Below are 27212 nucleotides of genomic sequence, written 5' to 3' on the forward strand. Positions count from 1 at the left end.
AGCCAATGCCAGGCGACTTGAACTAAAACAAGGAAGAATTCCTCGTCAGACTGAGTTCCCCAGAGGCAAGGGTCATCCCTCCCCTTTCCAAGGGTCCTAGCCTCACCTATTCTAGAATTCTTGTCCTGGGAGAACCTTAGGATTGGAGAGTTAGACCACACATGGTCATACCAGCCAGTCCTCTACATGGCCCACATTCTCAGGGCAAAAAGCCGTTCCAGCCCCATTCTGGCCTGGCTCCTTCCATGGTCTGCCAAGAGCCATGTGGCACCCAGACCACAGCTTCCCACCAGTGGATACTTTAGTTGGCTTCTTTTACTTTACCAAAAATAACAACAATAAAGTCTTCCTTCTATTTCACAAAAATAGATTTCCCTCCCCCCACCCCATCAGCCCTTGCCACAGTCTAGAATCCACTGTGCAAGCTGCAGTCACTCTGGGGGAAGCTCCAACTCCCCTCACTCCACAGCCACAGACAGCTGCCAGGCCAGCATGCTTCCCTTGGGAACTTCTCTGGAGGCAGCAAAGGCAGAAGTCCCAGGCCCAGATGGCTGGCCCCAAGAGTCCCATCTGTTTCCCCAGTGGGTAGGCAGTTTCTAGGCTGTCAAGAGGGGCATAATTTTGGAGGCTTGGCTCAGCAGGCAACCCCAGCCAACCCAAGGGGTGGTGGGGCTCTCTGGCTAGAAATCCTTGCTCAAAGCAGGAACAGCTGTGTCCTGAAGAGGGTTTGTAAAACCCTTTTTCCATGTGCATTTCTGTGTAACAATCAGGGTCCTAAAGTGGGAGGCAGGTCCCGGGTCTTTACTCCAGTTCCATGAAAGACATTTCTCCCTCTTCTCCCAGCGTCAGCATCCTCCTTTGCACACTGAGAGACAGACGAGATGATTCTCGGGTCCTTTCTGGCATTTCATCCTGGCTTCCCAGTACAAAGGCTTTGGGAGGGCAGAATCCTGTTCCTGCCTTAGTTTCCGCACCTGTGTTGTCTGGGCACAGGGCTGGGCATGGAGTTACTGAGCAGCGGAGTACTGAATGAACATCCCAGTCTCTCTGTGGATAGCTGTGCTTGGAGATCCAATAATCCAGAATGTCTCAGGGATAGGTGGGAAGGAGGATGGGGATCTCTCCATCAGCTATAAGATCCTCAGTGTCCTGGGATGGGAGAAAAGACTTCAGATTTCCCAATTCAAATCCACTGGATCCTTGGACTAGAGGATTATTTTGTGTTGGGCTTCAGATCCTAGGAGTCAGTTTTGTACATTCTGGGAGAATGGAGTCTAAGATTCCTGGTTTAAAAGTCAGGGGACCTGTGTGAACATTAGGGATCATTCCCAAACCCCAGGAGGCATTCTATTAATCAGGCCTTTCTGGAGGCATAGGCATCCCTGACTGAGCAAATGAAACCCACATCTGTGGTGGGTCATGGGATTAAGGAATTCAGGGTAAGTTTCCTCCTTCCAACCTCCACCCAGCTCCCCAGGACTTGTGCTAATGGAAGATGGTAGCCTAGAAGTTTCCACCATAAAGGTACATCTGCAACCACATTTCATGCACTACATGGTCAGATGCCCTGAGAGGGGACAATGCTGTCAGTACCCCTACAGTGGTCACAATCTGATGGTCCCAACCTCTTCATCCATCCATCCATCTCTCCATTCACCCAACATCTATGGAGAGCCTACTATGTGCTAGGGAGGGTCTATCTCTCATAGACAGACACCCATAGTTAAAATCACACACATGCTCACACTGGAATCTGTGCTCACTTACACAGAGGCTACTTACTCTCTTGCTGTCACCTCAGCCACAACCACATCCATATTCCCCAGATAGGCTTGGGAACCACTATGGAAGGGTCAGAGAAGAAACCTGATAGCCCACCCCACTCCCAGACTTCATGCCAGGGGTTTGACTTCTCCTTTCCTTCTCTTTGCCCACTTGAAGCCCTCCCCTTCTCCATTCACAAGCAGTGAGGAGGACATGTAGGCAGACTTCCGAGAACCAGAAGTTCAGAGATGTTTGGTATGTGGAGGGGTCCTAGGGCCTTCAGATTCCTCTATCATCAGACTCCCAAGATCCCCTCCCCAGCCACGCTGTGTTCAGATGTTCCATCTGATGGGCAACAATGTCCAGGACTGGGCTCAGTGACAAATCCGCTCTGTCATTTCCCTCTGTAAAGATACAAAGTGAGGAGGGGTCAGTCTGAGCTTGGCCTGCCAGATAGTCCCTTCCCAAACCATAGGACCTAACCCTTCTGCCTGAGCCCAGCCCCTTCCTGCACTCCACTCCAACTCTAGGCTGCAGACTGGATTCACTGTTAAAGCATGGAATCCACTGTCAAATAAATTGCTTCGCCTAATTTGTCCACTTGGTTATTTGAGTTTTGTACGTAGGCAGCCTTTGGATCTGAAAACCCCCAAACGCTAGCCTTGGCAGGGGAGGCAATGGGGGCCTGGCCTCACCAGCGGCTCCAGTTCCCGCTGGTCCACCAGGCTGAACTCGCGAATGAAGTAGTAGAAGTGCTTGTAGCAGGTGTTGACGTGTGCTTCCGCCCCCATGCTGAGGATGCTGTCAAAGTGGTGGATATAGACGTGGACAAAGACTCGGAAGAGGCGGGTCAGGATCTTGGTACAGACCTGCTGGAAGTTCTTGGGGAAGGGAACTCCTAGAGAGCAGAGAGGGGCAGAAAGAGGGATAAACATCCTAGTGACAAAATTCTGCCAACCCTGCCCTCCCGATACAGGCAGTTTTTGCCCAGGGTGGCTTTTTTCTCCCCAGCACACGCATCTCAGCACATTTGTCTGAGAGAGAGAGAGAGAGAGAGAGAGAGAGAGAGAAAGCGCAAGAGCAAGCCAGACATGTCTTGTTTTCTCAATGTGGTTTTTTTTTTTTTTTTCCCTTTTCTTTTTTTCCAGTGCCGGGGATTGAATCCAGGACCTTCTGCATGCTAGGCCATGCTAGACAAGTGCTCTGCCACTGAGCTCTATCCCAAGCATCTCCCATAGTTTATTTTTTAATGAAGCACAAATCTAACTGTGCCTCTCCCCTGCTGAAGTGTAAATCAGCTTTCTAAGTTTTCCCATTGCCTAAAACAGGGCTTTGTGCTCTTGCTGCTGGTGATTGATCAACCCTTCTCAGACCATGATGAAAGTTATGGCCCAAACTCTCCCAGAAAGATGTGTATCTGCAGGGATGCTCACATCACACCCTTGTATATAATTCCAAGGAGGGGTATTCATCAAGATTTGGGTCTGTTTAAAAACTCTTGTGCCTTCAGGACTAAGTCCTAACTTCCCAGTATGGCATTGCACAAAGTCTTTCATGATCTGATCCTGACCTCTCTCTACAGCCCCACCCTGAATCCTTCCACTTTTCAACATTCACACAGCAAGCCCCAGACTCATAATGCTAAAATTTACTAATTACTTGAACCAGTTCAGGTATTCCTCATTCTTTCAAATGCAAGAGTACAAAGAACCTTCTATCTGTGAGCCTGCCCCTAAGCTGGGCCTTTGAAAAGAACCTTTGGCCTCTGATCCTTACAGTTTTGCTGATGGGTCTGATAACCATTCTAGATATGATAAAATGGAGGTGGTACTTAAAGATTAAGTCACTTGCCCAATGCCACATAATTATTAATTAGTACAGACTGGAGGCAGGATTCAAACCCTCTTTGCACTATACTGCAGCAACCCTCAGAAGTAAATAATAAAGACCCTGTCCTTGGACCCATAGAAAAGATATTTGTGCATAGCCCCTATGCTCAAGGCAGAGATCTTGGTGGTTTATGTCTCTTCTCCATTGTGGCAGAGTCATCCAGGGTTAAAGGTATGGCTATCTGGGGACTCACAAGCCCAGGGATATAAGGCTAGAATGGAACAGAGCCCAGATTCAGGTCCATACCTGGCTCATCCAGTTCCATAGATCCCTTTTCTCTCTCACTTCTCTTAGTGGGGTTGAGCCCTACCCTGCTGGGAGCCCTTCCAGGTGCAGCCCAGGCCCCTCACACTTATCCTGTCTATCAAGACATTGGGTCCTGAGTCTCATGATACAACAAAGGCATGAACACCACTTCTGACTCTCTCCCAATTCAGTGCACTTTCCCTCTTGGCCTCAGTTTTCTCCTATGTAAAATGAAGGTACTACTGTTGGGCATGATAGTACAGGAAATAGCAGCCACTAGCTGGGGAGGATCTGTGGGCATTGAATTGTGACTCAGTGCCAGGCTTTCCTCAGCATTCAGACTTATCCCCTCTGGGCCTGACCACCCTGCCCCACCCATCTCTGAGTCTTATAGCCTTTATAGAAATGAGCATGAAGCTGGGTGGAAGCAGGGGCCCAGTATACAGGTGGGGCTGCTGTGATGCACACACTGTCATGCCTGCTCAGCCCCTGGGTGGGAAAGCAGGGCCAGGGTGACATCACTCATTTCTCCTCCCCACCCTCACCCGCCCAGGTTGCACAGCTGAGATAAGAAAAGGCCCCATGGCCTGAGCCTGACAAGGGAAAATTCTGCCCTCAGAGTCTCAGTCTGAGGCAAAGATAGTATCTGGGTTCATCCAAGTTCCAACCTCTTCTCTTTCCTGGGGCCAGGAGTCAGAGGGAACTCCCAGAGGATGCAAGTAAGATCAGTCCAAGTAAGTAAACCTGTTACAAATATCTTGGGGCACCTGTTCTGGAAGATTCTGAGAATCACTGTTTGTGGTCTTGCTGGAATGATCTCTGGTGGGACACTCATGCTTGGGGAAGAGCCCCAAAAGAGAGTTAGGCAGACCTAGTTAAATATCTGACTTGAGCAAGACACTAACCCTGTCTCAACCTCTTCTTCTATGATAGGGGGATGAAAGTAACTTAGCCCTCAGAGTTGCTATATCAAACTAAATGCCTCAGCTATGGATTGGGCTCCTGATGGCTCCCTCCCTTCCTGACCAGGTGTTGCTCACCAACACGCGTGGGAAAGACATCCTCATCGTTGATGAGGCCCTCGATCCAGTCCATGAGCAATGCCATATAGCGAGGTGCAGAGAGCTTGGCAGGCCGCCGGTACTGGCGCTCATCCTGCCAGCGGTATTCGTAGCGGGGCCCACCAGCCATGACCGGGCAGCTAGACTCGCTGCAGCGTTCAGCCATGGTGCCATAGATGAGGTTGATACGGTTGAAGAAGTCCACCACGTGCACAGCGATCCAGTCATCGATGTTTTCGCCGGGTGGCAGCCTCACCACACTGCGCAGGTCCAGGCCGGACTTGAGCGATGCCTGTGCCTTCTTGTACAGCTCAAAGCGTTGTGTGCCTGGTTCGAAGCGCTTCCGCGGCCGGAACGTCTTGTCCTTGGCAAACACCTGCTTCAGGCAGAGTGCCATGGCCAGGCTTGGTAGGGCCGGGTGTCCAGGGGCAGGGACCTGAGGATTCTCTGCCAAGCACAAGGGCAGGGGAGTGGTCAGGGCCTTATCACATGGGCTCCGACTTCCCAACGCAACATTTCCATCTTACCTTTCAGCCTTGGGATCTGTACCCTCCACCTGGAATGGAAATCCTCATCCTCCAGGTCTAGGGCCCTACCCATTTCCAGGAAACCTTAGTTCCCCTTCTAGTGCCCATATGCACCTCTTATCTTGTTTTGTTTTCTCTGCATCACAGTGGCTGGAGTTGGGCTCCAAAGACAGAGACTACTGGAAGGAGGCTGGAAGAGATGACTGACCTCTGGGAGCTCCACCTGGTGCAGTGTGGGAGAGCCTAGCTGCATTGTGCTGGGGGGGCGGGGAGAGGGAGGGTCCTGGCCTCCGTTTCCTCTGGGATATCCCGTAGTCTATCCGGTCACCGGGGATTCCCAGGGAGCAGGAGGGACTTTTCTACCAAAAATGTCCTTTCCTTTTTCTTCTTTACTCTGAAAGAGGAAAGGGCCCTCACATGGCCAGCTGGGTGGCCTCTGAGTGTAGCTACAGGCACTGGAGGAGGGGGAGGGTGGCCAGCCTGTAAGAGCACTGCTTCCTCTGACAATGGCTGGAGGTTCTTCCTTTCAAGCCGGCCTCCTCCAGACCAAGCCATGGGCCCTCCCCCTGCACCTGACACACTGTAAACATTTCTACCATACATATTTTGCACCTGACACTGGAGGGTAGAGAGTGCAGTTAGATTTACCCAGCTGGGTCCATCTAGAGCTCAGACACGCTTGCTTTGCCCCCTATAATGGAAGTATCCCAGATACAGAACAGACTTGAGAGGGAGGCAGCAATCAGCCCCAAAGATGCAGGATTCCTGGATTCTAGTACCAGCTTCACCACTGGCTTGTTAGGTGACACCTGTAGCACAACAGATTTAACCCATTCAATTCCTGTGTCACTTTGATACAGCCAGATTTTTGAGCCTCTAAGGGCATCATCTCCTCTGCCCTGTGAGAGAGTGAGCAGACCCAGGTACCTGCTGAGACTGGAACTTAGCCACAAATTGAGCACTGGCCGTGGCCCCAGACTGAGCGTAAGCTAAGCACTGAACTTGGGCTCCAGGCTGAACTTTGACTTGGCCCTGACCCTCCTCAGTCTTAGCCCTGATTCTAGCCTCACACTGAGGCTTGAATACAATCACAGACAAAAGCTGGTCTTGACTTCAGACTAACTGAATGACACTAGAGCATTTTCCTTTCTCACATCTCTGGTAATTGTTGGGACAAGGTTGAGGAAGGGAAGGTGGGAACGAGGTGACAATTGTTTGTAGCTAAAGGCAAAGCATATATGGGCAACAAATCAGACTAATGGAGGGGATGTTGGAAAAGGTCCTTCTTTATACCCACAATATTCCTATAAGAGCATTGCTTCCTCTGACAGTGGCTGGAGGTTCTTCCTTTCAAGCCAGCCTCCTCCAGACCAAGCCAGGATGGGTACAACAGACAGTTTAGAGAGTACAGTCAGGCCTCTCAGCAGGATCTTGCCCTCTTCAGGGGGGGAAAAAAGTTCATGTCATCCATCCTGATCCATTAATTTCTTCCTGAAGAAGTGCCAGGCACTTTTTTTCTTGTCTCGTTTTTGAGGTACTAGGAATTGAACACAGATCCTTGCACACGCTGGGTAAGCACTCTACCACTGAACTACATCCCCAGTTCAGGACCTGAACTTCCTGAAGCAAAGAGAAGGAGGTATCTATGCTTCAGTTGTCATCTCCATTTCAAGTTCTGTTTGAGGCAAGTGCTTCCAAAATCACTCACACTGCAATTAGGTGGGGGTGCCTAGGCACTCTGCCGTCACACAGCCCCTTTTACTGAGTTTTAGACCCTCACCCTGGCATTCACGTCCACACCCTACCTCTCTAGCCTCACCTTCCACCTCCCTACACAAATCACTTTGCTTCTTCCTGATCTTTGAACACACCCCCCATTCTCCTGTCTGTGCTTTCTCCAGCTGCACCCTGCCTTCCATACTCCACCAAGTTGAATGCCACCTCCTCCTGCAGCCTTCTCTACTGAGCTTGATCTCCTCTTTATGGAGACAGCTCTTTTAGCCACTCTGTCCCCACCCCATGCCCAGCTGTGGTCAGGGGCTGGAACAAAATAGGTGCTCAGTTTTTAAGGGAGTCTTAGAATTAAAATAGTCCTGAGAAGTCAACTGGCCCAACCCACTTGTAAAGATGGGGAAACTGAGGTCCAGAAAGGGGACTTGAGGAAACTGTATTCACATAGCAAGTTACAGGCAGAACTGGGGATTGGGCTAAAGAGAGGTTCAGCCCATGACAAGGAACAAAGGACCATTTTCCTGCACTGGCTGGTCACTGGCCTGGTGGAGATAAGGACAGAGAGTAGGGTAAAGGGAGAGGGGCAGCGTCTTTCCTACTAATTAGGCCAGCCTACTTCTTGCCCCCAACACACTGACAATGCCCTTGGCAACTTGGGTGTCCTGACCAGGAAGCTAGAGTCCCACCTACCTGCTGTAGAATTTCAAGGCCTGGGACTTTTACTAGGAAAATGTAAGCTGAGGGTCAGTGCAGGGTAGGTGCCGTTCTATTCATGCCCCTTATGGGCTTTTACTCTCCACCCTGCTCTCCCTGAACCACTGCCCATTCCCCCTCTTAGTCTCTATTTCCTAATGCTGGGCAAATGGCCAGTGGCTTGCTCACCTCTGGCTGTGCATCTGGACTCCCCAAATAAAGACCACAGGGTGACCCTGCCTGTTTCTGACATTTATCCCCCTGCCAGGGCCACACTTGCCCCTCCTTGGGCCTGGCCTAGGAACTCAGTCAAAGGATGGCTCCAGAGTGAACTAAGAATCCAGCACGGGGCCCCCTGAAGGGCAGACATCCAAGAGAAAGTACAAGCGAAGTCTCCACACTTTCCCAGCAGCGCTCAGCCAGCCAAGCCCACCCCACCCTCCCCTGGACCCTCTAAGAACTTCTCCCCTCCCACCAATTGTCAGGACGAGCAGGTTGTGGGACCCAGAGGAGCCAGCCTGACATTTCCGCTCCCGAAGACACGCCCCCCTCAACCACCGCCACCCCCAACCCGGACTTTCGCTGCTCTGAGCCTGGGGCTTCGGGTTCACTGTGGTCACCCTGCCTTTGGGCCAGAATCTCCTCCGGACCTTGCCACGCCGGGACCGCGGAAGAAATGAAAGTGGAAGTAAGGCAGGGAGGCTGGGGCGCGGGCACTCACTCACGGGGTCCTCCACGACCGGAGAGCTTGAGTCTACTTGGGCTGCAGTCACATGCCGGCGCGCTGGGTCGCTCTCCTGTGGGTCTTCCTCTCCGGCCGCTCCCCTCGCCTGCCTGCCTGCCCTGCCGGGCCGCGGCCGCCCTCCTGCCTGCGAGGCGACGCCAACTCCGCCCCCGGCCCGGCCACGCCGCGGCCACGGGGCGGGGAGGGGCGGGGAAAGGGACTCCCCCACCCCAATACACAGACACTTCACTAGCGCCTTTCCGGAAAGTCCACATCGGGCTCCCAGCTTCCCGTTGAGCAGGGCACTAACTGAGGGACTGGCCCTCTGGGGGGTCTCCTTGGCCCTTCAGACTGAAATGTGGACATGTCCAGCTTCTCTCTGGAGCAGACAAAAGGGCTGCTAGATAAGTGGCTTCCTGGAATTTTGGTGCCTCACTCGTCCCTGAACTCAATAAGAGAGCCTGTCTATCCTATCCACTCCCACGTTTTTAGCTCCCGGCAGAGGCAGAGACACGTAGCAGGCGCTGAAAATCCACTTCAGTGAATGAATGAATAAACGAACTGAACATCTCACTCCTGAGAGGACTGGCTTCCAACTAGTGTCAAATCAACAGACTTCACCTTCCCCATCAGAGCGTTGAGGCTATGGGGTGGCTTCCTTTGGCTGGACTAATTCTCCTTACTCTTCACCCAAAGGCACCCATTTCCCATCGCCATACCTTTGTCCCACCTGTTCCCTCTTTGGGATACCTTTCCTTCATTCCTTCCAACCAAATCCAAATCCTTCCAGACCTGATCTGCTCTGCCTACTCCACTGCCTGGATCCTCTCCTGGGGACAGACAAGTATCTCATGTCAGTGTTCAATGTATGCTGTGACCCAGGTCCAGGAACGAGTTGCCTGGCTCTCTTTGGGATGGGAAGGAAGATTGGAGGCTTTCCAGGCTAGGAGGGCCAAGGCAGACAGCTGCGCTGCAGAAGTCACCCTGGAGGAAAGTGGGAGATGAACAGGTACAGGTAGGGGAGAGCTGGAGGCCACAGATGGCACACACCATGGCTCAGATGCCCCAGTGGGCTCCTCTTAGTTCTGGAGCTGCTTTATCAATGGCATGGAAGCCCCAGATCCTTAAGGGTGTTAGGGCTGGGGATGTAGTTCAATGGTAGAGAGCTTTCTTAGCATGTGTTGAGGCCCTGTATTCAATCCCCAATACTGGGGGCAAAAATTCCAGCTCAAATATCCATTCTTTTGTTTAGCACCCATTTTTTAATTATTTTAAAAATTTTTTGGGATTGAACTCAGGTGCACTCGACCACTGAGCCACATTCCCAGTTCTACTTTGTCTTTTATTTAGAGACAGCATCTCATTGAGTTGCTTACTGCCTCGCTTTTGCCAAGGTTGGCTTTGAACTTGCGATCCTCCTTTCTCAGCCTCCCAAACCACTGGGATTACAGGCGTGTGCCACCTTCTGCTTGAACACCCATTTTTGCTCTGCCTAAAATTCTCTGAAGTTTTGTGTCTGGGCTTTAATTAAATGTATCCCAAGTCCCCTATAAGCAAACACTTAGATATGAAGGGAATTCAAATCTACTCCTGTATTTGATATCCTAACCAATACCTTTTATTGAGCATGATTGTGCACAGAGATCAGGGGATTGGATGATGACATGTATCTAGTTGCCGACTTCAGGCGCCAACAGGTCATCAGGGGGAAAACACATCCATAGATAATACAGATCATCCAGAAGTGAGAACATGGTCAAGCACTGATAGCTGAATTCTTGGTAAGAATTGGGGTATCCAAAGGAAACATGTGGAACACCCTAACTGGGCATTTTGAGTCTGAACAGAGTTTAATGAGGGAACTATTCATAGGAAGAGTCATGGTGTGGGGAAACCATGAGGATATGTAATATCAAAGGACTAGCAAAGGCAGTGGGTAGCTGTCAGCCCCAGGCTGAAGGTGCACGGGAGGGGTAGGAGTGAGAGGTATGGGCAGGGGACTATTGACAAGGGCGGGGCCTCTGTGGAGGAGCATGATCAGTCCACAGCAATCATATGGGGAAGGACTGGAGATAAATAAGGGATCTCACTTCTCTCTCCCAATCCCTCCCATCTCTGGCCAGGTTCCTCATTTGAGTCTCACCCAAAGCCAAGGACAAGGGAATGGGTTGCTGCAGCCAATAGGCGTCAGTCTCCTGGGCACCGGGCTGTTTGGAGGGAGGAGATCTGGAGAGGCAACATGGGGTCAGGGCTGACTTCACAGAGGAAATGAGTTAGAAACTACTTGTGCTTTCCTTATCATTCAGTTCTAAATATTTCACAAATTTCATTGTAATTTCCTCTCTCTAACTTTTGGATGATTTCAAAGTGTGTTTTTACTTTCTCACACTATGAGAGGTTTATGTTTTTCTTGTTGACTTCTACTTATATTGCAATGTGGTCCGAGATCATGGTCTGTGAGCTCCTTTGGAATTTCATGTGACTTCCTTTGTGGCTTTGTACATGGTAATTTTCTGTGCCTCTGAGCTGGGTTTTATAGGATGGTAGGAATTTAGTGAAGAGTGAAGAGTGAAAAGCACAGAATCTCACATTGTGGGAAATAAAGGTGATCCATTTAGAAGGAACTTCAGAAGTTTCAGATTCATCTGCACAGTCCTGAGTGTGTGAGGGATGGGAGGCAGGTGGCAGTGGGGTCAGAGATAACCCAGATCCTTCGAACACCTGTCCTCCTTTCTCTTGCTCTCAGTGTGGGCTAAAGAGACTGAAGAGACTCTTATTCTTCTAGGAGGCCTGTTGGAGCTGAGAAGGCCCAGATTTTGGACATCCTCGCTTTACCATGTATTCACTTGTGACCTTGGGTTAGTCTTGCCCTCTGATGGCATGTACCCACACAAGAGAGGCACTCTTCCCTGCCACTGTGTCCTGAGGTAAACGGTTTCAGAAGGCTCACACGAGGTCCATCTTAGCAGCTAGATAGGAGCAAATGAGGACCTAGGAGAATACATGCCCTCTTCCACTGTACAATCTTGGCACATGCCTCCCTGCCAGGAACTTCAGGTGGCAGCATGGTAGTAGCAAGGGTCATGAGACCTGAACTCCTGATCCTGGCTCTCCCACTACTCTAGTGTTTCTCTGAGAAAGCCGCTGTCCCCCTTTGGCCCTCAATTTCCACACCTGCACCACAAAAACATCTTCCAGCCTAATATCAAGTACCTTAACAAAATCAGCTTCTGGCCCCTTATCCATCTGGACCTGCATCCAGTGATTCCATGGGTACATAATGACTTCTCCTTGGGACTCAACAGCCCCTCCCATGCCAGGAAAGGTACTCCATTCCTACCCCCTTCCCAGAATGATACCTCCAGTTCACCTCACCAGGTGCATGGCAACTACTATAACCTTTTAGGTCTGCCCTCTCCTCACTTGCACTTAAGAGTTGCTATTTCAGCTTCTGCCCTTTCCTGCCCAGGAGGCAGCATATTCCATCTTGGATCTCCCATCCTGGCCCATTGAGGAGACAGCATGACAGGAAGAGAAATTGAAGTGAGACTTCCTTTGGTGTGAAGAAGACAAGGTTCAAGGGACTATGGCAGAGAAAGACAGGGTTGACAAAGATGTACATTAAAATTCAGTGTGATCTTGGACAAGGTACTTGTTCTCTGAGCCTATTTCCTCTTTTCTAAAATAGAAATACCATCGTCTGCTCTGTGGAAGGGCTGTGAGGATCAGATATGATAGCCCTTGTAAACAGCAGAAGGCAGTGACTGGTCTGTTTCAGGGATGCTGCCTTCAAGCACCCAGAAAGTGTTTCTGTAGAGTAGGAATTGGGCTTATTCTAGGCTCCTGGAGGCAGAGACCCAGACAATATGAGGAGACATTGGCACCTCAGAACTGTCCAATCATGCAGCCTGGACACTTGTGCTTTTTCTTGGGAGGAAAGTGTGCAAGCAACCCCGTGACAAGGTGTTCAGGGGGTTCAGTCCTTCTGATGTGTAGGAGGCCCCCCTTCCCTCTGAGAACATCAGGTCCCATTGTTCTCTGCTCCCAGATCTTCCTCCCTCCCAGCATATTGCCCACCCTTTAAGTTGGAGGTATTATCCCCAGCTGTCCAGGTTTAGGGTCTTCCATCTTAGGAAGAAGACTTCTGGAGGTTGTGACAGAAGCTCAGTGTTTGTAAGTACCTTAAGGCAATTTCATGTTCCCCCAGACCTGACTTTAAACATGGCCCTGGTAGATATTATTCCCTCTAACCACTTGGCTAGTTCCCAGCTCAGAGGGACCCTAGGAGTGGAGGTGATAGTTGGGGAATGGGTTTCACTAATGTCCCAGCCTCAGCCTTCCATGGAACCTACCACAATGACTGTACAGAAAGTTCTGTCCCACCTTACTTGCTCCTCTGCTATTGTGGCTTCTCACATTCAACCTCTGGGGCTGCCTGCCTGGAGCACCCAGTTCAAAGCCCTTTTTCTACAGGATGCTTCTTCAGACTTCCCCAGTCCCTGTGGCATTTTCTTCCTTCCTCCATAGCATTCTATCTCCAAGAGAGTTCATTAACACTTGTCTCAGAGTCACCAGTGGGTATGGGGGTGACTTTATAGTCCCCAAAGGGCTAGGGTCATATCTTCTGGTAATAAGAGTAGGAAATTAGAACTTAGTTTTGATATCTTAGAGGGACAGCATGGTGACAGCATTGTCATTCATTTGACAGGTATTTTCTGAGGGTCGGTTTGGCATTAGGCACTGTATCTGGACCATGTTATGTGGGTGATGACAGAGGCCTCAGTCTTTGAAGGTACTTCCACTGGTCCAGGTGTGTCACTTCCTAGCTCAGAAGACTGAGGCTGCAGAGGAGCATTAGTGAGTGGCAGATCAGGGAGGGGGTGACTGTTAAAGGGGAAGGATATCACTTAGTTCTTGGATATCACTTAGTTTAAATTCTTTGAAGTACATGGGGAAACAGGCACAGGGAGAAACAGGGATTGGCCCAGTGCTGAATCATAATAAAACCATTCTCTGAATCTTCTATATACCTGTGATGAGATATATATTCTCATTTCTTCCTCTCAGTAACCCTGGGAAGAAGAGAAGTTTGTCTTTTGAGAGCTTTAAAGTTGTTGTCCCTTCAGAGCCAGGGACGGAGAGGCAGGAAAGAGAGATATGAAGTGGGGAGCTAGGACTGAACACGTTAGCATGAGGTCCCAAATCCTGTCGTGCGTTCTCTCTGGGTCCTCTCCTGGCTTCACTTCCGAGTTGTGTCTGCTGCAGCTCACAGACAGCCCTACAGGCGGGGGTGGGGCTGGCTTCCTGGTGGAGATGCATGCTGTGCTCCATGGAGTCTGGATTCCACACAAGTACAGCGCGTGACTTCCTGCAGCTGGTAGCCAGCTTGTCATAGGGCTGCATTTGGGGCCTTTTCAAGAAGTGGTTGGAGAAGCTCTACTTTGCCTAATGCTGAGTAGACTAAGGATGTGCTCTTTTGGGGAATCTTCCTGAGTGACTCTTGCTGCCTGGAACCAGCCCTCCTCAGGAGGGAGCTCTTGACACAGAAAGTTCTCAGTGCCTTTGCAGATGCCTTCCTTGGTTAAGCCCATGGAGATCTTTATCTTACCCTTTCTACTGCAAACCCTTAAACATGGGGTTTTATTTATTTTACCTCCTTCCATGGAACCATATAGCAACAAATGACAGTTGTAAGAACTTTCTGGCTTAGAGTGCTTTCCTAACTCTGGTCATTTTGAGTCCTTCTACAACTTGGGGAGGTGAATATTGACTCCAAAAGGTGAAATGATTTGACCAAGAAGCACAATCCAAAATGACACTGCTGAGACTCAAACCCAGGCCTCTTACCTCCATTCAACAGGGCTCACCCTTCTGCTCCCACCACCTGAGTGCTTAGCAAATAAACCGTTTAAAGAGCTATCTCCAGTGAGTTAGAGAAAGATCAAAACAGTTGGGAAAGGGGATGTAGACATTCTAAAGATGTCCCCAAGAGTGTAGATAGTGCAGGCATTTGTGTCTGGATCCATGTTAAAGCAACTAATAGTGTTAAATACATGGACCATCCTCAGTAACCTTGACGCCATCAAGATTTCCAGCCTCTTTTGATACCTTTACAAAATCTGCTGGGGCAGGTTATATTCCACACATTCTACAGATGGCAACCAAGGGAGAAGATCATTTAGTGTGAGCCATGGGTAGAAAAAGAGAGAGAGAGAGGAAGGATGCCAAGTACAGAGAGGAGAAAAGGGTTCAGGAAACAGAAGGCTGTCTGAGGGTCGCTTGCCTCTTGGAAGAAGGCCTGAGGTAGACCACCACTAAGCTTCCCTGACCTCGAGAGCAATTCCCTCTCCACAGGGGCGCCCAGAGGACACACTGCAGGCTGCTGGTTCTGAGACAAACTGAGAAGGGCAAGAAAATTCCAGCCAATCAATCCCAGCTCCAATGGGGTGTGAGTCTCCCAATGAGCTCTGTAGCTGAGTTCCCATCAATCCCTTCACTCCCTCCATTGCTGCCTGCCAGACTCTCCATATATCATCCCCCTCTGCTCACTCACAACAGGAGAGAACAACTGCACACAGGATGAATGGAAAGCTGCTGCCTGCACAGGCAACACACAGTTCTCTGCACAGCCATGGGGCCAGGCCCATACAAGCCAGGGCTACAGCGAATCCAGCATTGGCTTCAGGGGTCTTGAGCCTATGGAAGTCTCTAGTCTTGAAATCAAACAAGGAAAATATCTGGATAATGAGAGTCTGGAAAGACCTCTGCTTTCCTCTATTGCCCCATTGTGGTCTTCCCTAAGACATGCTGGGAATACCTAATTTCATCCCGGAAATCTTTCCCAGAGGCAGATAACTATTCTTTGTTTTTTCTTTTTTTTATAATTTATTTTTGTTTATACCCCTCAACATTTCCCAGTCGGGTTTCAAAGAAAATTTTGAAACAAAGAGTTAGAAGGAATGCTGCTACTAACACTCTGTAACCTTGGGGAAGTCACTTCACCTGGTTTGGGGGCTTTTTCATTAGCTATAAAAGAAAAATAGAATCACTAACTTATTGCAGGTATTCCAAAAAAAGGCTTAGCTTATTTGGAGAGTTAGAAATGAAAGAAGAAAAAGAAGAAGGGAGGAAGGAAAGAAAAAGTTTCCCAGGACCCATTCCTGTTCAATGGAATCCATATCTTGGTGGCAGGGCCTAAGAATCAACTGCTTTGACAAGTTCTCCAGGTGTTTCTGATGCCCAACCAGGGCAGGAAGATGTCAACATTAGATGGCTTTGGTCTCTTTAACCTATAAACTGTTATGTCTAATGAGTTGTTGGGGAAATAAGCAAACAGAGGTTTGTAACCAGAAATAACTTCATCTCAGATAAGCCATCTACAAATAATGACACAGGCTTGCACCTTGGCCCAGAACTCCAGGTATTACTTGGCTCCTGACCCAGATGTCAGCTTTTAGGCTCTGGGCTGCCGCCTGCCTACTTTTTATTTCCTCACTCCCACATTGCTCTTGCCTGTGTATGGGTGCTGGACCCAGCCCACTGATGATTAATGATTGATAAACAGTGCTTACTGCATCCTGTATGATCTGGCCTGGGCTTAACCCAACCTTCACTTCCTTTTTCCTACCCACCAGCTTTTGAATCCAGCCTCAAGACTCCCAAATTCCCAATGCCTCTGCTTAAGCTTTTCGAAATTCCTAGAAAAGAATTTCTGAAAATGGCAACATGTCACAAGATAAACAGCAGAACAGAAATGTATTCCAAAAGTAGAGATCTATATTAGAAGCAGATTTATGTCCCAGAAGCAGAGATGTGTACCTTGAAAAGGTCAAGTACTTAATTTAACAGCTACCATTTTGCACTTTTATTATGTGTGAAGCATGGTGCTAGGCACTCTACATGTATACTGTTTTATCCTTTCTTAACTTTGGGAATAGGATTATTATTTTATTTACAGATGAGAACACAAAGGCTGAGTGATTAAGTAACTTGTCCAAGGTCAAACAGCCAATAAGAGGCAGAGCAGGGATTCTAATTGAGATCTGACTCAACTCTGATCTCATCTGTAAAATGGTAGTAATAGTATCCTTATAGTATTGTTGCCAAGATCAGAAAAGAAACTTAGTGGAAGAAAACATATCAGAGTCTGCTGAGAGTCAGACAGCAAGTGAGACTCAGCAAAACACCTCTTTGCTCTCTCTCTGCTACAAAATCAATGTCAAAATGTAAGATGTCTTTGGTACTTCCCTACTGACCAGAGACAAGGTCAAAATGGGGGAATGAATGTGGGTTGAACCAACCAGAATTCGAGGTAGAGAATTATGCTACATTATAAGTGTATGATTAATAACAAAAATGACCTGGGATCATAATGAACCACAAGTCAAGTGTAACCCAGTAGTAATGTTTCAAACCATGGCAAGGATTATTTTTGTTTTTGGTGGGGGAGGTAAGTGAAGAGCTTGAGGGAACAACACTTACCTACGATTATTGCCATGACAGATGTAGAAGACCAAGAAGAAGTGAGAATAATATATGTAGGCAGGGACATAGGTTTGGAGGAACAAAGTCAAGATTTAAGGCAAGATGGGATGCAAACACTGAACAACTAGATTGAAACAGGCATAAGCACAGAAACCCAAAAGTCAAAAGGTCCAGGCAAGAAAAAACATGTTTGACAGATCATGGGAAGACAGGGAATGGGTGGGTGGTCAGCGAGATGACCTCAGTGAGTGGCAATATGGGGAAGTGACTTCCCAGTAGGCCATCCCAATTCCCATGGGACTGCCACCCTGAATCATCTCTGGTCACCCCACAAGGCCATCTCAGACTCAACTCCAGGCCCCAACTGTGAGGCAGACACCAGTGAGTTAGAATGAGTCTAGAGCTGGAGAGTGAAGGGCTGGGGTTTTGGGTTCTATGAGGAAATGGAAAGTTGTTAAATCTGCTGAAAAGACTTCAAGACAATTTGAGCTATCTTCACATATCACACATAAGCAGAAGACATTGTTAAGGGAAGAGTGGAGACACTTTCTGAGAGGCTGTGGTTATGGGGAGGGAGGTGAGGCTAGACTTCATTTGGAGCTGTTTCAGCATGGCACAGATCAGTTAGCCGAGTAGAGAGCTCTTGGTCTATGGAAGTTTTCAAATTGTTGCTCAGTGGCTTGGGTATGCTATAGAGAGGGCTACTGTGGTATTGGACTAGATCAGGGATTGTTTTAGTCTTTCTTGGAAATTGTTTCTTCAAATGACAGCTCATAAGAAACCCAGAAAATAAAACTGATTCTCTCATTGAGCTGTGGGTTAAGGACCACACTCTCAGTGTCCCACCTGTAAGGAATTTTTGGAATTCCCTGAAGCACAGTTTGGAAATTAGTGACTGGACAGTCTATAAGTTCCCTTTTAATGTTGAGTCTTGGTAAACCAAGACAAGAACTTGAACATGCCAGACTGCTATTTTAAAATGACTGTCTTGCTCAAAAAGTTCAATCTTTGTCTTTTTGCTTACAAACTCTGAACATGGCTGCCTCCTCTGACAGCCCCTTGTCTGTTTTCCATATGAAGCCTCTACAGTAGAGCAAGCAAGATGGTCACTGACTGGGACTGGGACACAATGTGTTTTCCGAGGTTGGATCTTATTGTGCAAGGGAAGCTTGTAGACTCAAGTGACTTGAGTTTTGGAATTCATTCAGGACCCACAGGATATCTTATCTCTGTATGCAAGATTTCATGTTGGAAACTGGGAATATAATGTCCAGTAAGATATGATCCTTGTCTCCAAAGGGCAACCAGTCTAGTGGGAGAAGACAGCCTTGTAAAGACTCAGCACAAAATCCTGGGGAAGTACAGAGGAGCATGTGAGCCAAGTCAGGATAGTGTAGGGGGAGTAGGATTTGGGGAAGGATCTGACAGAGATGCTTTAGTGGAACTTTGGAAGGCAATTAAGAATTAACCCGATGAATCAAGTGGGTTTTATCCCAGGGATGCAAGGTTGGTTCAACATCCGGAAATCAATAAATGTCATTCACCATATCAACAGACTAAAAGTTAAGAATCACATGATTATTTCAATAGATGCAGAAAAAGCATTCGATAAAATACAGCATCCCTTCATGCTCAAAACACTAGAGAAAATTGGGGTAGTGGGAACATTCCTTAACATTGTAAAGGCCATCTACACTAAGCCCATGGCCAATATCATTCTAAATGGTGAAAAACTGAAAGCATTCCCCCTAAAAACTGGAACAAGACAGGGATGCCCTCTTTCACCACTTCTATTCAATATCTTTCTTGAGACTCTAGCCAGAGCAATTAGACAAACCAAAGAAATTAAAGGGATACGAATTGGAAAAGAAGAACTCAAACTATCCCTGTTCGCTGATGACATGATTATATATTTAGAGGAACCTGGAAATTCCACCAGAAAACTCTTAGAACTCATAAGTGAATTCAGTAAAGTAGCAGGTTACAAGATCAATGCTCATAAATCCAATGCATTTTTATATATAAGTGATGAATCGTCAGAAAGAGAAATTAGGAAAACTACCCCATTCACAATAGCATTGAAAAAAATAAAATACTTGAGAATCAATCTCACAAAAGAGGTGAAAGACCTCTACATGAGAACTATAGAACACTAAAGAAAGAAATTAAAGAAAACCTTAGAAGATGGAAAGATCTCCCATGTTCTTGGATAGGCAGAATTAATATTGTCAAAATGGCCATACTACCAAAAGTGCTATACAGATTCAATGCAATTCCAATTAAAGTCCCAATGATGTACCTTACAGAAATAGAGCAAGCAATTATGAAATTCATCTGGAAGAATAAGAAACCCAGAATAGCTAAACCAATTCTCAATAGAAAGAGTGAAGCAGGGGGTATTGCAATACCAGATCTTCAACTCTATTACAAAGCAATAGTAACAAAAACGGCATGGTATTGGTACCAAAATAGACAGATAGATCAATGGTACAGAATAGAGGACACGGACACAAACCCAAATAAATACAATTTTCTCATACTAGACAAAGGTGCCAAAAATATGCAATGGAGAAAAGATAGCCTCTTCAACAAATGGTGCTGGGAAAGCTGGAAATCCATATGCAACAGAATGAAACTAAATCCCTATCTCTCACCCTGCACAAAACTCAACTCAAAATGGATCAAGGACCTCAGAATCAGACCAGAGACCCTGCATCTTATAGAAGAAAAAGTAGGTCCAAACCTTCAACTTGTTGGCTTAGGATCAGACTTCCTCAACAGGACTCCCATAGCACAAGAAATAAAAGCTAGAATCAACCACTGGGATAGATTAAAACTAAAAAGCTTTCTCTCAGCAAAGGAAACTATCAGTAATGTGAAGAGAGAGCCTACAGAGTGGGAGAATATCTTTGTCACTCATACTTCAGATAGAGCGCTAATTTCCAGAATCTATAAAGAACTCAAAAAACTCTACACCAAGAATACAAATAATCCAATCAACAAATGGGCTAAGGAAACGAACAGACACTTCACAGAAGATGTACAAGCAATCAACAGATATATGAAAAAATGTTCAACATCTCTAGTAATAAGAGAAATGCAAATCAAAACTACCCTAAGATTTCATCTCACCCCAATTAGAATGGCGATTATCAAGAACACAAGCAACAATAGGTGTTGGCAAGGATGTGGGGGAAAAGGTACACTCATACATTGCTGGTGGGGTTGCAAATTAGTGCAGCCACTCTGGAAAGCAGTATGGAGATTCCTCAGAAAGCTTGGAATGGAACCACCATTTGACCCAGCTATCCCACTCCTTGGCCTATACCCAAAGGACTTAAAATCAGCATACTACAGAGATACAGCCACATCAATGTTCATAGCTGCTCAATTCACCATAGCCAGATTGTGGAACCAACCTAGATGCCCTTCAGTTGATGAATGGATAAAGAAACTGTGGCATATATATATAATGGAATATTACTCCGCCATGAAGAATGAAAAAATTATGGCATTTGCAGGCAAATGGATGAAATTGGAGGATATCATGCTAAGTGAGATAAGCCAATCTCTAAAAACTAAAGGACGAATGATCTCGCTGATAAGTGGATGAGGACATATAAGGGGGGGTAAGAGGGGTTAGCGTTAGGGTTAGAGTTAGGTTTAGGGTTAGGGATAAAGAGGGTGACAAGAATGGAGGAAGGAAGGACTGTATAGAGGGAAAAGGGGTGGGAGGGGTGGGGGGGGAAGGGAAAAAATAACAGAATGAATCAAACAAGATTGCCCTATGTAAATTTATGATTTTTAATTAAAATTAAAAAAAAAGAATTAACCCTATGAGAGGGGAATGGGCATTTGAAGCAGGTCACAAAGATATTTGAAAAAATTAGAATGGAAGTAGAAAAAGCAGTGTGATCAGGGAACTGCCAATTGTCTAGAATGGTGAAGCTAAGGAGTGGGTGGGGACCCAGAAAGAGATGAGCTTGGAGAAGTCAGGCACCAGATCCAGAAGCTCTTGTGAGCTGATCTAAAGGGACTTTGTCCTGAATGCTCTGGGGAGCCTGAAGGACTCAGTTTTTTTTTTTTTTTTTAAACCAATTTTTCTTCTAGACATTTCAGTTCCTGAGACCTGAAGAGCTCAGAAGTAGCCCTATTCAAATGGATGTGAGAAATGAGCTTGCTCAATGGACATTACAAATGATACCATTAGACCCAGAGCATGGGCAGTCATTTCTATTCTGGGCTTGGTTCCTGATGCAGGAAGAAGCCTTCAAGTCATCTCTTCCCCTTCTGTGCCCACAGTCTCTACTTTAGCAGAACAGGAATAAAAATGCTGCTACCAAGCTGCTATAGTAGGAGAAATGATAAGACCAAAATGCTTTATAAACATATAGCACAGAACACCAGAAAAGTCCTCCCTAGTTAGAACATGATGTCTTTCCAAGTAAAGTCTGGAGGAATCAGAAAAAAATGTATTGCATTAACTTTGTTCTTTCATTATCAGCAGGAAAATTGGCAGATGTGTTTCTAAGGACTGGTTCCACTGCCACCTATGTCTTCTTAAGATCTTGAGTTTGCTGCTGGATCTGGGGTTAGAGGTAACTGGGAGGTTTCCCTCTTCTGAGCTGGAGCTAAAGAAGGGCAGGAGGATACGAGAAGAGTGGCAGTGTATGTTACCACCCAGCAGGTTCCTGCCAACCTCATAGGTTGTTGGGAGGATGGAGAAAATCCAGGTAAAGGGTTTAGCTGAGCACAGTGCCTGGCACATGGTAAGCCCCCAGAAAATGTTAGTGGCTATCATTAACCTGTATATATTTTGAGACCAGCTCTGAGCTCACAGGGCCTTCCATCTCTTGCATAAAACACCTATCTTTTGAGATTTTATTCCCTATTAAGCCACAAGAACTTCCTGGGCAGGTACCAGGATCTGGCAAGCTCTGTATCCTCCACAGTACCGAGTAGGGCTCTATAATCCTCCTTGTCCCTCTTCGGAGATAGCACTGGTCAGTTTGCCTTGTATTATAATTATTCATGTTAGTGTCTTGCCTGAACTGTGGGCTGGGCTCCTCAAGGCAGGGACTTTAAGTCTGTTCCCAGAAACAAGCATGCTCAGCCCAACCCTGCTCTAAGGCCTTAGCACCTGCTGTTCTTTACCTGGCACTCTCTCCCTAGCTCACACAGTAGCTGTCACCTCTGCAGAGATGGTTCTCCTGACCATTAAGTTACTACCTCCACTCCACAGTCTTTCACATTATTTTATTTTCATTAGAACTACCAGTATTTGAAGTAATTTTATTGGTTTACTTATTTGTCTTTTCCATAAGAAAATAAGCTACTACATGAGAACAGCAGCCTTATTTATCCTGTTCATTTCTGTATTCTCCTGTTTTCTATAATAGTGCTTGGCATATAATAGGTGCTCAGTAAATATGAGTAATTGCTGAATCAATGTTACATGAAATGACTGGGGGAGTGGGCATTAATACCTCTTCTTCCAGACTGAACAAAAGATCAGCACTGTGGAGAATGCAAAACACATGTGGATCCAACTTCTAAACTGTTTGGAGAACAAATACCAATATGCCTGAGAAAAAGACAAGGCAAACTATGACCAGGTACTTGATGGCATAGAATCAGAGGCAATAGAGAAACAGGTGGCTGAGAAAGAGCTTGAGAACAGGGATCACACCCTCCCCATCCTCTCATGTTTAGCACTTAGCACAATAGTTGTGGAAGAGTTGCTCTGTGCATAACTATTGCACTGTACTGAGTAGGTGGCCCGCCAAGGTAATGTTGAGGAATTAGGTAAGATATAACTTGGTATCTTGGTTTACAAATATTTTTACTCAACAAATTCTCAATCTTTGTGTGTTAAGAAATTCTCTTGGACTGGGGACGTGGTTCAGTGGTAGAAAGCTTACCTAGTATGCACAAGGCCCTGGGTTTCAACCCCAGCAACACAAAAATAAAGAAAGAAAAGAGAGAGAAAAATGAGAGACAGAAAGGGGGTGGGGAGAGAGGGGTGCAGAGAGAGATTTTCTCTTAAATCTATAGTCTCTAAATAGATACACACACGTGTACTAACAAAATAATGTTTTGGTTAAAATCCATGTCATTTATTTAAACCACAGAAAACTGAATATCTTCTATGGTCCAGGTCATATTCTTGATGCTGGAAACAGAGGTAAATCCTGACCCTCAAGGAGCTTACAGTCTAGTGGGGAAAAGACACAAGAATAAATACAATGTAACTAGAATATGCAAAGGGGACCACTATGGAAGATAAAGAGCAGAACAACCTAAATCCTATAGTCAATGTCTATAGGAAAGACAAGACCCAGCTAATGGACATTTTCATGAAAGATAAATAAGACAATGGTTCTCAAAGTGTGGCTCAATGATTACTTACATCAGAAGTCTCTGGAGTACATTATTAAAATGCAGATTCCCAGCACCCAACATTCTGATTAAGTAGGTCAGGAGCCTGGATATCTGCATTTTAAAACACTGAGCATTCTGAGAACCAGTGAGTTAGAGTTTGTCCTTTAATTGGAATGAGGAATTATCTGAAATATTAAACTGTTGGTCTTTAATGAGGAGCAGGGGAAGTAGAGGAAGGGGTTGCCATTTATCAAGTTCTATTATAGTCTATATATAAGTTAACTTAATTCTTAAAATAGTCCTATGAGGTAGGTATAATAATCCTTATTTTGCAGATGAAAAAATAAGAATTACAGTTTAATTTATTCAACATTATAGAGTTAATGAAAAGCAACACTGATATTTGAACCCAGATTCTCTTAACTTTAAAGTCTGCCAACTTTCTATAACACCATACTGGTACCAGGGGACAAATTAATGGATTAAATGTTACAACTTTCTTTTAGTTCTTTGTCAGATCTCTCTAGGTAAATAAATATAAAGAACAGCCAGATGGTACTTTAGTCACACCCATGTATCCGTGGATACATCCTTCTTTGGCAAGTTGGGATTGAGGGCAAAGCTGAGAGGAACCATAAAACAGGTGGCTGTTTCTTCTTTTTCCATCATCATCTTACCTCCAGTGGAGGTGTTATGAAAAAGGTACTATGGCACTGGGTATGGTGCTGCATGCCTGTAATCCAAGTGATTTGAGAAGTTGAGGCAGGAGAATTGGAAGTTTGAGGCCTGCCTAGGCAACTCAGTGAGATGCTGTCCAAAAAAAAAAAAAAGAAAGTGTTTGTGTAGATCTGGGGAGGTGGGGATGTAGCTCAGTGGTACAGTGCCTGGAACTGGGAGGGGGGTAGTGGTGGAAGGTACTAACCGGGTCTGTCTAGAGGGAAAGGTAAACAACTACTTACCCATGAATGCAACCCCACCTGACAGCAAAGATTCTTGGGATACAAAGTATTCAGAACTTTGGCAGGCATTGAAGGAAAATGGTGGGCTGATACCACTTAAGTTTCTCAAAAGATGAACTGTCAGGACCAAGGGTTGGTCCAGAGTTTGCAATTAGCTCAGCATTTTTCATTTTCTTTTGTGGTACTGGGGACTGAACCCAGAGCCCTGCACAAGCTGAGCAAGTACTCTACCACTGAACTATATCCCTAGCCCTTTTTAAATTTTATTTTGAGTCAGGGTCTTGCTAAATTGCTCAGGATTACCTCAACATTACCATCCTCCTGCCAGCCTCCTGAGTAGCTGGGATTACAGGCATGCCTGCTGGAAATGGCTCAATCTTTGGAGAAATGGTGGAAAGGATAGCAGCTTCTGTAAGTTAAAACAAACACTATCTGCACTATCTCTCTACATACTGACTCAGAAGTACAATAAAATACTCAGCTCAAAAAAATAATGGGAATCCAGTTCTTTTTAAAAAGCTTGTAGACAGGCCCAACCTATAAATCTTCCATAATGAAGAATACACATACACACGCACGCAAGCACACAGCAAAAACTGCTTAAATTTCTACTCACCATCTTCAGTGTTACCCAGATCTTATGCAGGGGCAGCAGACAAATAGAGCACATTAGATAAAGAAAAGGGAAGTGTGGTGCAGGTGATTGGCAATAATACTGGGGGTAGCAGGGACCCTGAGCTCAGAAGGATGGTGTGTAACTATCATTCTCTTCTATTACTGAGCTTGGAGCCATAACAGTGATATTATAAACTACATATGAGTTTCCAGTGCTGAAGAACAATTTTCTTATTTCTGGAGTTTCAAGAAATTGCTGAGTGCCAAGATGAAGTGGTTTTTTTTTTTTTTTTTTTTTTTTTTTAAGTGTTGAGCATCAAATCCAGGGCCTCATTCATGCAAGGCAGGCGCTCTATTACTGAGCCACATTTCCATCTCCAAGATGAGTTTTGATAAAATCAGCCCATAGCACTGACCCCATGGACAGACAGCACACAGTTTAGATTTTACTATTTTGTATAACAGACTGTGAGCCAGATTTTATTATTGCTACATTTTCTCACAATCTGGGGACGTGTGCATCTATCCATTTTTTCATGTAATGCTTAGTTGTTAAAAAAAAAAAAAATCATGCAAATCTGGAATAATCTCCTCCTTAAAAAAGTGCTTTATTTACACTGTACTGATTCATCCCCTTCGAATGCATAGCTTCTAACAGGCAGAGTTAGAGGCATAGGTACCACAAACTGTGGTTTAACAATGTGCAGGCACTGTCTCTATTTATCTAATTGTACCTGAAATCTGCTGATACCCCAAACCAGCTACACTACAGGAAACTCTGGGGGGCATCTAGATGGAAATAATATATACTAATAACATATATTAGAGGCTAACAGGATATTTGGGTTGTGCCTTTGGCCAGCTGACTGGCACATGGGAAAAGTATATAAAGCCCATATCTAACTACAGACCTTCAAGTTTATCATCATGTCACAAGTTCACAAAGATGCATAACTGGGAGCAATGAGCAACTGCACTGTTATACTATGTAAAATCAAGTCAACCAAACTACAGATTCCTGGCTATCTCTTGTTATGACCAGAAACACTTAAAAGGAAATCTCAAATGTGCTGAGAGGTAATTCTCAGAACATGTGGGTACCTCTGTTCTTGAATATTAAGTATTAGGGCTCATCTCCACAATCCTTTTTTGCCATAAGCACACAGGGCAACACAACACAGACTGCTCATTAGATGCTGAGCTCTTAAGTTTAAGGGGGGTGGTGGTGGTGGGTGGGTTCTAGATTATCCAGGGCTGAGCTGCTCTATGAAGGGCCAAACTTTACAACTCTAAGTCTTATCTTGGTTCTGGGTATATTTCAGTTCTGTTCCAAGTCCACTTTGCTCCAATTCAGCGATGACAGACATATATTTGAACTCATTTGGTCTGAGGTTAAAGGTCTCCACTAAACCATAGGTCTCTTTCCGATCAGTGCCATAGAAGAGCTGGACTTGGTTGGCAATGCACTGTGCCTCAGCAACATTCTGTAAGGTAAAAAGAACTGTGAGGCCTCTCCTTGCACAGGGCCACAAAGCTCTGAATGCGAGTTCTGTGGTGGCTGGGGGCTCCCAGGAATCACTGCTTCAGAAAGCTTCCCTGACTCTTTGATTTCCCAGGTCTTGGTCAGAATGTTGGGGGGCATTTAAGGAAAATGGTGTAGGGCTGATACCACTCAAGTTTCTCAAAAGATGAACTGTCACCTACTCCATAAAACCAAATCATCCTAGTTTTATTACTATCACAGTATTTATCACACTGTATTGGGTCTGTCCTTTTTTCTTCTCTTTTGAACTTGACTAATACAAATTCCTGAAACACAGAGACCATGACTTGTTTTATATTTCTGTACACAGTGACATCTGGTGAACGTTTGCTGAATAAATTAATGCATATGTTCACAATTTCCCTCTTCATTCAATTTCTAAATAACTGTTAAATATATCTACAGGGGAAAAAAAGAGCAAGGGTTACCGAGCTCTGAGAACTAGTTTTTGTGAGTACTAAGTTCTCAACTAACCAGACGTACACTTGAATAAAACCTGTTACTGATACCAGCTCAGTGTGAAAAACAATGTGAAAGCTAGTTGTGATAGTTTTAAATAAAATGTGTCCACAAATTACAAGATACTTCTCCTTT

At 45.9% G+C, this 27212-nt stretch overlaps 2 protein-coding genes across 6 annotated transcripts in view; both read right to left on the reverse strand.

Moving 5' to 3' along the window:
- Positions 1-800: 800 nt before the first annotated feature.
- On the reverse strand, positions 801-18578 carry MOB3C (MOB kinase activator 3C). Of its 3 annotated transcripts, none has more exons than XM_079106991.1 (4): positions 8638-18578; positions 4941-5408; positions 2460-2662; positions 801-2168 (listed from the first exon to the last, which is right to left on the reverse strand). In XM_079106991.1, exons 1-4 carry the CDS (start codon positions 8909-8911, stop codon positions 2139-2141), a joined length of 975 nt encoding a protein of 324 aa, XP_078963117.1. In that variant the 5' UTR covers positions 8912-18578; the 3' UTR covers positions 801-2138. The 3 variants fall into 3 exon arrangements, with proteins under 3 accessions (XP_078963117.1, XP_078963118.1, XP_078963119.1); XM_079106992.1 differs by having other exon boundaries at positions 8634-8775; XM_079106993.1 differs by lacking the exon at positions 8638-18578 and adding an exon at positions 8490-8597.
- A 4631-nt stretch (positions 18579-23209) lies between these two features.
- ATPAF1 (ATP synthase mitochondrial F1 complex assembly factor 1) overlaps positions 23210-27212 on the reverse strand; it is a 29209-nt gene continuing 25206 nt past the window's right edge. The window contains exon 9 of one of the 3 annotated variants that reach the window (XM_079106980.1): positions 23210-23334. In XM_079106980.1, coding sequence (XP_078963106.1) covers positions 23233-23334 — 102 coding nt within the window. In that variant the 3' untranslated portion in view covers positions 23210-23232. Of the gene's footprint in view, positions 26560-27212 lie in introns of all 3 variants that reach the window. The other 2 variants (XM_079106981.1, XM_079106979.1) reach the window with 2 other exon arrangements.

Source organism: Sciurus vulgaris (genome assembly GCF_902686455.1).
Source record: "Sciurus vulgaris genome assembly, chromosome: 1".
NCBI classification, from domain to species: Eukaryota; Metazoa; Chordata; class Mammalia; order Rodentia; family Sciuridae; genus Sciurus; species Sciurus vulgaris.